Raw genomic sequence first — 13,406 nt, 5'->3', positions numbered from 1 at the left:
CCCTAACATCTATCTCATGCATCCTTTCCAGCAGGAGTTGAACATGGATCAAGAGCAGAACCCCGGCTCACTTCTCCGTTCCCTCAGCGAGGCCGAGGCTGACTAGCATCTCACTGCCACCTACTAACTCATTTAGCACTGAAGGATGTTGGACTTTTCAATATGGACTTTAATACCTGTTTTTAAGAAAGACTAAAAGAATGGACTTCAAACCCTGGATATGGACCTTTTGGTGTCCACTCTTAAGCAAGGCCAAGTAAGGCCTGTGGAGCAGGAACTGTCAGGGTGACATTCGCTAGGCTCTAGCGGCTAGGGAGCCGTGAGATGGATACAGGAACGGACTTGGTAAAAGAGCAGAATTTGGTTAACAACAAAGGAAAGAATACAGAACTGTTAAACTTGACCAAAATCAGAAGGCATGCTGGGCTATTGTTAAAGTTGACCAAGTTGCAAAGGTATCATGGGTATTATTCTTGCTTCAGACTGTTGAAGAGAGAAAGTGTTGCAACAAACCGCTGTTATCAAGATTTGCCGTACTTTCCAAGGACAAGGTTAGAGATAAAGAAAGCATAACAAAGACAGCTGTCTCCTCAAGCCATGAGAAAGAGAGATAAACCAGGTAACTACAGGCCAGTCAGCCCAACGCCAGTGGTGGGACAAAATTAATTGTCATGTGGAGGAGCATGGGTTAATAAATGACAGCCCACATTGATCTGTTAAAGGCAAATCATGTCTGACAAATTTGATTGAGTTTTTCAAGTGATGGAAAGGGTTGATGAACGTAATGTAGTTGATGTGCAGAAGGTGTTTGCGATTTTAAAGTTCTCATCCTTGTTTTCAAATCCCTCCATAGCGTCATCCCTCCCTATCTCTGTAACCTCCTTTAGCCCGACAACCTTCCGAGATCTCTGCGTTCCTCCAATTTTGGCTTCTTGAGCATCCCCGATGTTCATCGTTCCACCATTGGCGGCCATGCATTCAGCTGCCGAGGCCCTAAGCTCTGGAAATCCCTCCCTAAACCTCTCCGCCTCTCTCTCCTCCCTTAAGATGCTTCTTAAAACCGACCTCTTCAGTCCTGATATCTCCTTATGTGGCTCGGTGTCAAATTTTGTTTGATAACGTTCCTGTGATGCGCCTTGGGATGTTTTACTACATTAAAGGAGCTATATAAATGCAAGTTGTTGTTGATGATGAAGTACCACATAATGGACTTGTTAATAAGGTTGAAGCCCATGGGATTAAAGGGGCAGTGTCAGCATGGTACACAAGGAGAAACTGTTTCCACTGGCAGGAGGGTCGGTAACCAGAGGACACAGATTTAAGGTCATTGGCAAAAGAACCAGAGGGGAGAGGCGGAGCATTTTTTTTAAACACGAGTTGTTGTGATCTGGAATGCGCTGCTTGAAAGGGCGATGGAAGCAGATTCAATAGTAACTTGCAATAGGCAATTGGATAAATACTTGAAGGGGAGAAATTTGCAGGGCTGTGGGGAAGGGGCAGGGGGAGTGGGACTAACTGGAGAGCTGTTTCAAAGAGCCGGCACAGGCACGATGGGCCGAATGGCCTCCGTCTGTGCTATGATTCTATGAACTACCAGCAAGCTGTTCTGCCAGCAGCAACAAGCTATAAAAACAGCCATTTCATAGCGAGTTCTAGAGAGAAAAGCAGTTCAAAGATGTCAGAGAAGAATTAACCCCCATTGATCAACCTTGCTTCTGAGCTTTACTCCCGAACAAGGTTGTAAGCATCTTTATCTGTGAAACTTGTGTCAGAATGACTCTGGCCCTCAACAGATTTAAAGATGCTACAAGCTTTAAGTGCTGCAGGAACGATGAGATTTCTCACACAAATAGCAAACTACAGCCCCTGCTCCGTAAGACATCCTATTAATACGTCTTTATCCTCACTCCCCCCCAGATACATAATGTGCCTTCCATACATGAAAATGAGAGTAATTAATGTAAAATCACCAATACAAGGCAAGCTCATTTCTAAAAAATATTTCAAAAATATATTTCTAATAGAGTCCCATTTCCAGTCCGTACCCTGTCTGTGTGATAGGCTGAATGACATCCCTCATCTCTACTGATGTTTAAGACCTTGTGAACCACACAGTTTAACAGCACAGGACTCGGGTGCGCCTCGCGCTGCTTGTCCAACTCAGGTGGCCCTAGCGGTTGGTGAATGGGAAGAATTCCAGCCCTCAGTGACAATTCTACCCCTCTAGGTACCATGACTGAGCCAGACTGGCTGGGCAGTTAGCAGCAATGGCCTAGCGTGCAGCACCCCCTAGTTCATCAATCGGATTATAATCTTCCGTTGCCACGCGTGTCCTCCAGGAACCTCCCTCCCCCACGGAGGGAGAGTCAGAATCAGATGCAAACAGCTGACATTCGATGGGCTGTGGGACCGTTCCTTCGCCCTGATATTTGTGTTCCAATATTGAAACTTTGCCTTGCCAGAACTTCAACTTCTTCTGTACAAGTCAAACAGATGTGTTCCCCTGGGTCTCTGCGTAGGTGTGTTCCCCCCGGGGTCTCTGTGCAGATGTGTTCCCCCTGGGTCTCTGCGTAGATGTGTTCCCCCCCCGGGGTCTCTGTGTAGATGTGTTCCCCCGGGGTCTCTGCGCAGATGTGTTCCACCTGGGTCTCTGTGTAGATGTGTTCCCCCCGGGGTCTCTGTGTAGATGTGTTCCCCCCGGGGTCTCTGTGTAGATGTGTTCCCCCGGGGTCTCTGTGTAGATGTGTTCCACCTGGGTCTCTGTGTAGATGTGTTCCCCCCGGGGTCTCTGTGTAGATGTGTTCCCCCCGGGGTCTCTGCGCAGATGTGTTCCACCTGGGTCTCTGTGTAGATGTGTTCCACCTGGGTCTCTGTGTAGATGTGTTCCCCCCGGGGTCTCTGTGTAGATGTGTTCCCCCGGGGTCTCTGCGCAGATGTGTTCCACCTGGGTCTCTGTGTAGATGTGTTCCCCCGGGGTCTCTGTGTAGATGTGTTCCCCCCGGGGTCTCTGTGTAGATGTGTTCCCCCCGGGGTCTCTGTGTAGATGTGTTCCCCCGGGGTCTCTGTGCAGATGTGTTCCCCCCCCGGGGTCTCTGTGTAGATGTGTTCCCCCCGGGGTCTCTGTGTAGATGTGCTCCCCCCCACCCGGGTCTCTGTGTAGATGTGTTCGCCCCCCCGGGGTCTCTGTGCAGATGTGTTCCCCCTGGGTCTCTGTGTAGATGTGTTCCCCCGGGGTCTCTGTGTAGATGTGTTCCCCCGGGGTCTCTGTGCAGATGTGTTCCCCCGGGGTCTCTGTGTAGATGTGTTCCCCCTGGGTCTCTGTGTAGATGTGTTCCCCCGGGGTCTCTGTGTAGATGTGTTCCCCCCCCGGGGTCTCTGTGTAGATGTGTTCCCCCGGGGTCTCTGTGCAGATGTGTCCCCCCGGGGTCTCTGTGTAGATGTGTCCCCCCCTGGGTCTCTGTGTAGATGTGTTCCCCCGGGGTCTCTGTGTAGATGTGTTCCCCCGGGGTCTCTGTGTAGATGTGTTCCCCCGGGGTCTCTGTGTAGATGTGTTCCCCCGGGGTCTCTGTGTAGATGTGTTCCCCCGGGGTCTCTGTGTAGATGTGTTCCCCCGGGGTCTCTGTGCAGATGTGTTCCCCCGGGGTCTCTGTGCAGATGTGTTCCCCCGGGGTCTCTGTGTAGATGTGTTCCCCCTGGGTCTCTGTGTAGATGTGTTCCCCCGAGGTCTCTGTGTAGATGTGTTCCCTCCCTGGGTCTCTGTGTAGATGTGTTCCCCCGAGGTCTCTGTGCAGATGTGTTCCCCCTGGGTCTCTGTGTAGATGTGTTCCCCCTGGGTCTCTGTGTAGATGTGTACCCCCGGGGTCTCTGTGTAGATGTGTCCCCCCGGGGTCTCTGTGTAGATGTGTTCCCCCGGGGTCTCTGTGTAGATGTGTTCCCCCGGGGTCTCTGTGTAGATGTGTTCCCCCGGGGTCTCTGTGTAGATGTGTTCCCCCGGGGTCTCTGTGTAGATGTGTTCCCCCGGGGTCTCTGTGCAGATGTGCTCCCCCGGGGTCTCTGTGTAGATGTGTTCCCCCGGGGTCTCTGTGTAGATGTGTTCCCCCGGGGTCTCTGTGTAGATGTGTTCCCCCGGGGTCTCTGTGTAGATGTGTTCCCCCGGGGTCTCTGTGTAGATGTGTTCCCCCGGGGTCTCTGTGTAGATGTGTTCCCCCCCGGGGTCTCTGTGTAGATGTGTTCCCCCGGGGTCTCTGTGTAGATGTGTTCCCCCGGGGTCTCTGTGTAGATGTGTTCCCCTGGGGTCTCTGTGTAGATGTGTTCCCCCGGGGTCTCTGTGTAGATGTGTTCCCCCCGGGTCTCTGTGTAGATGTGTTCCCCCGGGGTCTCTGTGTAGATGTGTTCCCCCGGGGTCTCTGTGTAGATGTGCTCCCCCGGGGTCTCTGTGTAGATGTGTTCCCCCGGGGTCTCTGTGTAGATGTGTTCCCCCGGGGTCTCTGTGTAGATGTGTTCCCCCGGGGTCTCTGTGTAGATGTGTTCCCCCCCGGGGTCTCTGTGTAGATGTGTTCCCCCGGGGTCTCTGTGTAGATGTGTTCCCCCGGGGTCTCTGTGTAGATGTGTTCCCCTGGGGTCTCTGTGTAGATGTGTTCCCCCGGGGTCTCTGTGTAGATGTGTTCCCCCCGGGTCTCTGTGTAGATGTGTTCCCCCGGGGTCTCTGTGTAGATGTGTTCCCCCGGGGTCTCTGTGTAGATGTGTTCCCCCCGGGGTCTCTGTGTAGATGTGTTCCCCCGGGGTCTCTGTGTAGATGTGTTCCCCCGGGGTCTCTGTGTAGATGTGTCCCCCCCGGGGTCTCTGTGTAGATGTGTTCCCCCGGGGTCTCTGTGTAGATGTGTTCCCCCGGGGTCTCTGTGCAGATGTGTTCCCCCGGGGTCTCTGTGTAGATGTGTTCCCCCTGGGTCTCTGTGTAGATGTGTTCCCCCGGGGTCTCTGTGTAGATGTGTTCCCCCCCGGGGTCTCTGTGTAGATGTGTTCCCCCGGGGTCTCTGTGCAGATGTGTTCCCCCGGGGTCTCTGTGTAGATGTGTCCCCCCCTGGGTCTCTGTGTAGATGTGTTCCCCCGGGGTCTCTGTGTAGATGTGTTCCCCCGGGGTCTCTGTGTAGATGTGTTCCCCCGGGGTCTCTGTGTAGATGTGTTCCCCCTGGGTCTCTGTGTAGATGTGTTCCCCCGGGGTCTCTGTGTAGATGTGTTCCCCCGGGGTCTCTGTGTAGATGTGTTCCCCCGGGGTCTCTGTGTAGATGTGTTCCCCCGGGGTCTCTGTGTAGATGTGTTCCCCCCCCGGGGTCTCTGTGTAGATGTGTTCCCCCGGGGTCTCTGTGCAGATGTGTTCCCCCCGGGGTCTCTGTGCAGATGTGTTCCCCGGGGTCTCTGTGTAGATGTGTTCCCCCCCGGGGTCTCTGTGTAGATGTGTTCCCCCGGGGTCTCTGTGTAGATGTGTTCCCCCGGGGTCTCTGTGCAGATGTATTCCCCCCGGGGCCTCTGTGCAGATGTGTTCCCCCGGGGTCTCTGTGCAGATGTATTCCCCCCGGGGTCTCTGTGTAGATGTGTTCCCCCGGGGTCTCTGTGTAGATGTGTTCCCCCGGGGTCTCTGTGTAGATGTGTTCCCCCGGGGTCTCTGTGTAGATGTGTTCCCCCGGGGTCTCTGTGCAGATGTGTTCCCCCGGGGTCTCTGTGTAGATGTGTTCCCCCCGGGGTCTCTGTGTAGATGTGTTCCCCCGGGGTCTCTGTGTAGATGTGTTCCCCCGGGGTCTCTGTGTAGATGTGTCCCCCGGGGTCTCTGTGTAGATGTGTTCCCCCGGGGTCTCTGTGCAGATGTGTTCCGTGGGGTCTCTGTGTAGATGTGTTCCCCCGGGGTCTCTGTGTAGATGTGCTCCCTCCGGGGTCTCTGTGCAGATGTGTTCCCCGGGGTCTCTGTGCAGATGTGTTCCCCGGGGTCTCTGTGTAGATGTGTTCCCCCCGGGGTCTCTGTGTAGATGTGTTCCCCCGGGGTCTCTGTGTAGATGTGTTCCCCCGGGGTCTCTGTGTAGATGTGTCCCCCGGGGTCTCTGTGTAGATGTGTTCCCCGGGGTCTCTGTGCAGATGTGTTCCCCGGGGTCTCTGTGTAGATGTGTTCCCCCAGGGTCTCTGTGTAGATGTGTTCCCCGGGGTCTCTGTGTAGATGTGTTCCCCCCGGGGTCTCTGTGTAGATGTGTTCCCCCGTTGTCTCTGTGTAGATGTGTTCCCCCGGGGTCTCTGTGTAGATGTGTTCCCCCCGGGGTCTCTGTGTAGATGTGTTCCCCCGGGGTCTCTGTGCAGATGTGTTCCCCCTGGGTCTCTGTGCAGATGTGTTCCCCCGGGGTCTCTGTGTAGATGTGTTCCCCCGGGGTCTCTGTGTAGATGTGTTCCCCCGGGGTCTCTGTGTAGATGTGTTCCCCCGGGGTCTCTGTGTAGATGTGTTCCCCCGGGGTCTCTGTGTAGATGTGTTCCCCCCCCCGGGGTCTCTGTGTAGATGTGTTCCCCCGGGGTCTCTGTGTAGATGTGTTCCCCCCCCCGGGGTCTCTGTGTAGATGTGTTCCCCCCGGGGTCTCTGTGTAGATGTGTTCCCCCCGGGGTCTCTGTGTAGATGTGTTCCCCCGGGGTCTCTGTGTAGATGTGTTCCCCCGGGGTCTCTGTGTAGATGTGTTCCCCCGGGGTCTCTGTGTAGATGTGTTCCCCCGGGGTCTCTGTGTAGATGTGTTCCCCCGGGGTCTCTGTGTAGATGTGTTCCCCCGGGGTCTCTGTGTAGATGTGTTCCCCCCCCCGGGGTCTCTGTGTAGATGTGTTCCCCCGGGGTCTCTGTGCAGATGTGTTCCCCCCGGGGTCTCTGTGCAGATGTGTTCCCCGGGGCCTCTGTGTAGATGTGTTCCCCCCCCGGGGTCTCTGTGTAGATGTGTTCCCCCGGGGTCTCTGTGCAGATGTGTTCCCCTGGGGTCTCTGTGCAGATGTATTCCCCCCGGGGTCTCTGTGTAGATGTGTTCCCCCGGGGTCTCTGTGTAGATGTGTTCCCCCGGGGTCTCTGTGTAGATGTGTTCCCCCGGGGTCTCTGTGCAGATGTGTTCCCCCGGGGTCTCTGTGTAGATGTGTTCCCCCCGGGGTCTCTGTGTAGATGTGTTCCCCCGGGGTCTCTGTGTAGATGTGTTCCCCCGGGGTCTCTGTGTAGATGTGTCCCCCGGGGTCTCTGTGTAGATGTGTTCCCCCGGGGTCTCTGTGCAGATGTGTTCCCCGGGGTCTCTGTGTAGATGTGTTCCCCCGGGGTCTCTGTGTAGATGTGCTCCCTCCGGGGTCTCTGTGCAGATGTGTTCCCCGGGGTCTCTGTGCAGATGTGTTCCCCGGGGTCTCTGTGTAGATGTGTTCCCCCAGGGTCTCTGTGTAGATGTGTTCCCCGGGGTCTCTGTGTAGATGTGTTCCCCCCGGGGTCTCTGTGTAGATGTGTTCCCCCCGGGGTCTCTGTGTAGATGTGTTCCCCCGGGGTCTCTGTGTAGATGTGTTCCCCCGGGGTCTCTGTGTAGATGTGTTCCCCCCGGGGTCTCTGTGTAGATGTGTTCCCCCGGGGTCTCTGTGCAGATGTGTTCCCCCTGGGTCTCTGTGCAGATGTGTTCCCCCGGGGTCTCTGTGTAGATGTGTTCCCCCGGGGTCTCTGTGCAGATGTGTTCCCCCCAGATCTCTGCGTAGATGTGTTCTCCCCGGGGTCTCTGTGCAGGTGTGTTCTCCCCGGGGTCTCGGAGCAGACGGCTCCCCCCACAGTCTCCGGGAGGCTGAGACGTGTTACCTGGCTGTATGTTTTCTCTGATGATGCTGACGTGAGCGTCTCTGTCCGGCCGCGTGTGTTCATGCCAGAACCCAATCACATGCCCCAACTCGTGAACGACGATTCCAAACTTGTCGCAGTTTTTGCCGATGGAGATGGCCTGGGGACCTCCCCCTCGACGGCCCACATACGAGCAGCACCTGGAGACCAGTCAGAAGGAAGCTTCAGTCAGCTTGTGAAAGAATCGGGCTCAACACTACAGAACCACACGCTCAGTGTGTCTCTATGTCTCCCCACCATCCTGAAAATATCCTGCCCTCCTCAAAATGCAAGCAGGACCTGCATTTATATAGCGCCTTTCACAGCCTCAGGATGTGTAGTCACTGTTGTAATGCAGGAAACACAGCAGCCAATTTGCGCGCAGCAAGAACCCACAGCTAGCGTTTGAGGCAAAAGACCAAATAGGACGAATGTTGGCCAGGACACCAGTGAGATTCCCTGCTTTTAGAAGAGTGCCGTGGGATCTTTTATGCTACCTGAGCAGATAAGCAGGGCCTCGGTTTAATGTCTCTTCAGAGAGACGACACCGCTGACAGTGCAGCACTCCTGCAGTACTGCGCCGATGTGCCAGCCTAGATTATGGGCTCACGTCCCTCAGTGCGGCTTGAACCCATGACCTGGAGTCTCAGAGTCGAGGGTGCTACCAACTGAGCCAGGCTGGCACTTTACAAACTGGTCAACCAAGCAAGGTCTTTCTGTGCACAAAGGAATCCCTGCCGAGGTATCCGTGGGTCCTGGAAACTTCCCTGAAGTAAATAAGAATCTAGCTGCTGGTCAGAATGTGAGAGTTTCCAACACTTCAATCCAAATACACTTACCCACACGGTCTATAAGTAAAGACGATGAAACTTTCCTCGCTGGTCCGCTCCACGAACGTGACACAGGTGAACTTCTCCCAGTGTCTCATGGCTTGTTTAAATATGGCTCTCTGAGTTCCTGAACCGTTTCAAACAGAGCGGTCATTAAGTTGGAGTCACTTGTACAGCACACAGTAAAACCAAAGACAATCAGTCCCATTGATCTCCTCAGTATTAGACAGCAAGCTGCACCTTTGATTTATAGCAGTGAGGTGTGGGTCGCAGTCCGCCCAGGTATGTTGGTGCCGGTCCACACTGGACTGTTACAGACACTGTTAATACAAGGCTGTGCTTGCAGTTCTGTAAACATACAGCTGCTTGTTTATTGAGTGAGCCGCGTGCTTACATCACCAGCTGTCGACCTGTGGATCTCGCGTAACTCGCGGCATCCCGTAAGCAAAGGTTCCCAGATTCACTACATTGTCCCATCAAACACTCCCAGGGCAGGTATAGCACGGGTTAGATACAGAGTAAAGCTCCCTCTACACTGTCCCATCAAACACTCCCAGGGCAGGTACAGCACGGGGTTAGATACAGAGTAAAGCTCCCTCTACACTGTCCCATCAAACACTCCCAGGGCAGGTACAGCACGGGTTAGATACAGAGTAAAGCTCCCTCTACACTGTCCCATCAAACACTCCCAGAGCAGGTACAGCACGGGTTAGATACAGTGTAAAGCTCCCTCTACACTGTCCCATCAAACACTCCCAGAGCAGGTACAGCACGGGTTAGATACAGAGGAAAGCTCCCTCTACACTGTCCCATCAAACACTCCCAGAGCAGGTACAGCACGGGTTAGATACAGAGTAAAGCTCCCGCTACACTGTCCCATCAAACACTCCCAGGGCAGGTACAGCACGGGTTAGATACAGAGTAAAGCTCCCGCTACACTGTCCCATCAAACACTCCCAGAGCAGGTACAGCACGGGTTAGATACAGTGTAAAGCTCCCTCTACACTGTCCCATCAAACACTCCAGGGCAGGTACAGCACGGGTTAGATACAGAGGAAAGCTCCCTCTACACTGTCCCATCAAACACTCCCAGGGCAGGTACAGTACGGGGTTAGATACGGAGTAAAGCTCCCTCTACATTGTCCCATCAAACACTCCCAGGGCAGGTACAGCATGGGTTAGATACAGAGTAAAGCTCCCTCTACACTGTCCCCATCAAACACTCCCAGGGCAGGTACAGCACGGATTAGATACAGAGTAAAGCTCCCTCTACACTGTCCCATCAAACACTCCAGGGCAGGAATAGCACGGGTTAGATACAGAGTAAAGCTCCCTCTACACTGTCCCATCAAACACTCCAGGGCAGGAATAGCACGGGTTAGATACAGAGTAAAGCTCCCTCTACACTGTCCCATCAAACACTCCAGGGCAGGAATAGCACGGGTTAGATACAGAGTAAAGCTCCTGCTACATTGTCCCATCAAACACTCCCAGGGCAGGTACAGCACGGGTTAGATACAGAGGAAAGCTCCCTCTACACTGTCCCATCAAACACTCCCAGGGCAGGTACAGCACGGGTTAGATACAGAGTAAAGCTCTCTCTACACTGTCCCCATCAAACACTCCCAGGGCAGGTACAGCACGGGGTAGATACAGAGTGAAGCTCCCTCGACACTGTCCCATCAAACACTCCCAGGGCAGGTACAGCACGGGTTAGATACAGAGTAAAGCTCCCTCTACACTGTCCCATCAAACACTCCCAGGGCAGGTACAGCATGGGGTAGATACAGAGTAAAGCTCCCTCTACACTGTCCCATCAAACACTCCCAGGGCAGGTACAGCACGGGGTAGATACAGAGTAAAGCTCCCTCGACACTGTCCCATCAAACACTCCCAGGGCAGGTACAGCATGGGGTAGATACAGAGTAAAGCTCCTGCTACATTGTCCCTTGTCCCATTCTGTAGCTGCTCTGGTTGTGATTGATGTTGACACTGGGGTGTGAAGTAGAAAGGGGTTCCATCCTGAGCACTAATATCCTACAACCTGATGAACAGAAATGTCACAATAAAAACCAGTCTGTGTCGTTGCGACTCACACTGACCGGTGAAGTTCCCTCCTATGACGTAGGGAATGATTCCCCCAGGCCAGATCCGTTCTGCCCGTGAGGTCGCAGCCCGTCCGACTCTGCTGCGGGAAGCTGCTGTTTGCCGGCGCCGGTTCTTCCGTCTGATGTTGACCAGGTTACCTACAAGAACAGGAGCATTCACGTTACTGCAGGAAGCATCTCTCAGTTTGTAAAATAGTGTTCTCACAGCGAAGGATGCTTGTGCTTGGACTACACCGCCTCGCACAAACACAATTACTACTGGGCTCAATTCAACCGCCACCAGCAGCCCTTCATCTCCCCAAGTGACTCTTCTCCAGGTGTGAGCCTAAATGGCCAATGTGTATTTGCTTCCACTGTACATGGTACAGTGCACATGGTACAGTGTACGTGACCCACTGTACATTTCAAAGAATTTTGCCTGCTTCAGCCTCGGGGTACATGTTCTCAGGCTGGTCGACCTCCATACTGCTTCAATCCGCACTGAGTGGGTGGGAGAGTGTGGGCTGCACTGCCAACACATCAGTGGGCAGCACCGACGAGCTGCCGTGAGGAGGCAGCCCAGGAGTTTGCCCCTGTCAGGGTCCGGTGAGTTACCATTGGGGAGGGTCAGGGAGGCAGTGTGCTGGGGTGGTTCAATGGGGTATTAATGGATATCTTGTCCAATTGCGGTAATTACAGAGGAGCTTCCCTGCTGTCTGCCACAGGAAAAGTCATCGCAAGAATCCTCCTCAATCGCCTTCTCCCAGTGGCTGAAGAGCTCCTCCCAGAGTCGCAATGTGGATTCCGCCCACTAAGGGTCACAATGGACATGAACTTCACTGCACGTCAATTACAAGAGAAATGCAGGGAACAGCACCAACCACTGTACATGGCCTTCTTTGACCTCACAAAGGCCTTCGACACTGTTAACCACAAGGGATTATGGAGTGTCTTCCTCAAATCCAGCTGCCCTCAAAAGTTTGTCACCATTCTCCGCTTGCTTCACGACAACATGCAAGTCGTGATCCTGACCAACAGTTCCACCACAGACCCAATTCACATACAGACCGGGGTCAAGCAAGGCTGTGTCATCACACCAACGCTCTTCTCGATCTTCCTTGCTGCAATGCTTCATCTCACCCTCAGTAAGCTCCCCGCTGGAGTGGAGCTAATTTACAGAACAAACGGGAAACTTTTCAACCTCCGTCACCTCCAGTCCATATCCAAGGTCATCCCATCCTCTGTCATCGAATTACAGTATGCAGATGACGCTTGAGTCTGCGCACACTCGGAGGTTGAACTCCAAACCATCGTTAACACCTTCACCGAAGCGTACGAGAGCATGGGCTTACACTAAACATCCGTAAGACAAAAGCCCTCTACCAACCTGCCCCCGCCACACAGTACTGCCCCCTGATTATCAAAATCCATGACAAGGCCTTGGACAATGTGGACCACTTTCCATACCTCGGGAACCTACTGTCAACAAGGGCAGACGTCGACAACGAAGTCCAACACTGCCTTCAGTGTGCCAGTGCAGCCTTCATTCGCCTGAGGAAGAGAGCGTTTGAAGACCAGGACCTCAAACCCGGCACCAAGCTCACGGTCTACAGAGCAGTAGTGATACCCGCCCTCCTGTATACCTCAGAGACATGGACCATGTACAGCAGGCACCTCAAAGCACTGGAGAGGTACCACCAACGCTGCCTCCGCAAGATCCTGCAAATCCATTGGCAGGATAGACGCACCAACGTCAGTGTTCGCACTCAGGCCAACATCCCCAGCATCGAAGATTTGACCACGTTCGATCAACTCCGATGGACGGGCCACATCATCCGCATGCCCAATACAAAACTCCCAAAACAAGCGCTCTACTCGGAGCTCCGGCACTACAAGAGAGACCCAGGTGGGCAGAGGAAATGCTTCAAGGAGACCCTCAAAGCCTCCTTGAAAAAGTGTAACATCCCAACCAACACCTGGGAATCCCTGGCCCAAGACCACACAAAGTGGAGGAGAAGCATCCAGGAAGGTGCCGAACACCTCGAGTCGCTTCGCCGGGAGCAAGCAGAAGCCAAGCGCAAACAGCGGAAGGAGCGCACGTCAACCCAAGCACCCCACCCACCCGCCCCTTCAACCACCGTCTGCCCCACCTGTGACAGAGACTGTAGGTCCCGCATTGGACTCATCAGTCACCTGAGAACTCATTTTTAATGTGGAAGCAAGTCATCCTCGGTTCCGAGGGACTGCCTAAGAAGAGAATGGATATCACACAGCGCCCTCCTACCCATATCTTCCCGATGATCAGAAAGTGTGGATTGTGTCCCTCCGTCACTCGACCATGACTGAGGTCTCCCCTGCACAGGTGGGCAGGAGTGTGGCACGTGGCTGCACTCTATTTTCTGGGCACCTGGAAATAAAGATTCCGTACACCCGCCAACTGAGATTTACTGGGTCTTGTTGTTTGGAAAGAAACTTTCTTGAAAGAAAGAACAAGCTTGCACTGAAAGGGCTGTAACTCCAGCTCGGTTAGGCAGTGGAGTTTGGCTTCTCCTTGCAGACAGGCCCAGGGGAGGGTAATAACTAAGTGATGATCCACAATCATTATTTTTCAGCACACAGATCTCAAATTTCAACTAA

At 53.9% G+C, this 13,406-nt stretch overlaps 2 protein-coding genes across 2 annotated transcripts in view; one reads left to right on the top strand and one right to left on the bottom strand.

Annotated features, from left to right (window-relative positions):
• LOC147098461 (tolloid-like protein 2) overlaps positions 1–13,406 on the top strand; it is a gene marked incomplete at its 5' end in the record, with an annotated part of 305,058 nt that overhangs the window by 148,249 nt on the left and 143,403 nt on the right. The gene's annotated exons all lie outside the window — the stretch shown is intronic.
• LOC147098462 (tolloid-like protein 2) overlaps positions 1–13,406 on the bottom strand; it is a 169,815-nt gene that overhangs the window by 74,808 nt on the left and 81,601 nt on the right. Inside the window, exons 2-4 of the mRNA XM_085970082.1 lie at positions 10,785–10,928; positions 8,692–8,809; positions 7,835–8,013 (exon numbers count right to left, since the gene is read on the bottom strand). Coding sequence (XP_085826208.1) covers positions 7,835–8,013; positions 8,692–8,809; positions 10,785–10,928 — 441 coding nt within the window. The remainder of the gene's footprint in view (positions 1–7,834; positions 8,014–8,691; positions 8,810–10,784; positions 10,929–13,406) is intronic.

Source organism: Somniosus microcephalus, chromosome 29 (assembly GCF_052327205.1).
Source record: "Somniosus microcephalus isolate GS21.2 chromosome 29, FLI_Smic_1.0, whole genome shotgun sequence".
Taxonomy (NCBI): Eukaryota; Metazoa; Chordata; class Chondrichthyes; order Squaliformes; family Somniosidae; genus Somniosus; species Somniosus microcephalus.
Note: the sequence above shows the minus strand (reverse complement) of the source record. Positions and strands in the feature narration are given on the sequence as shown.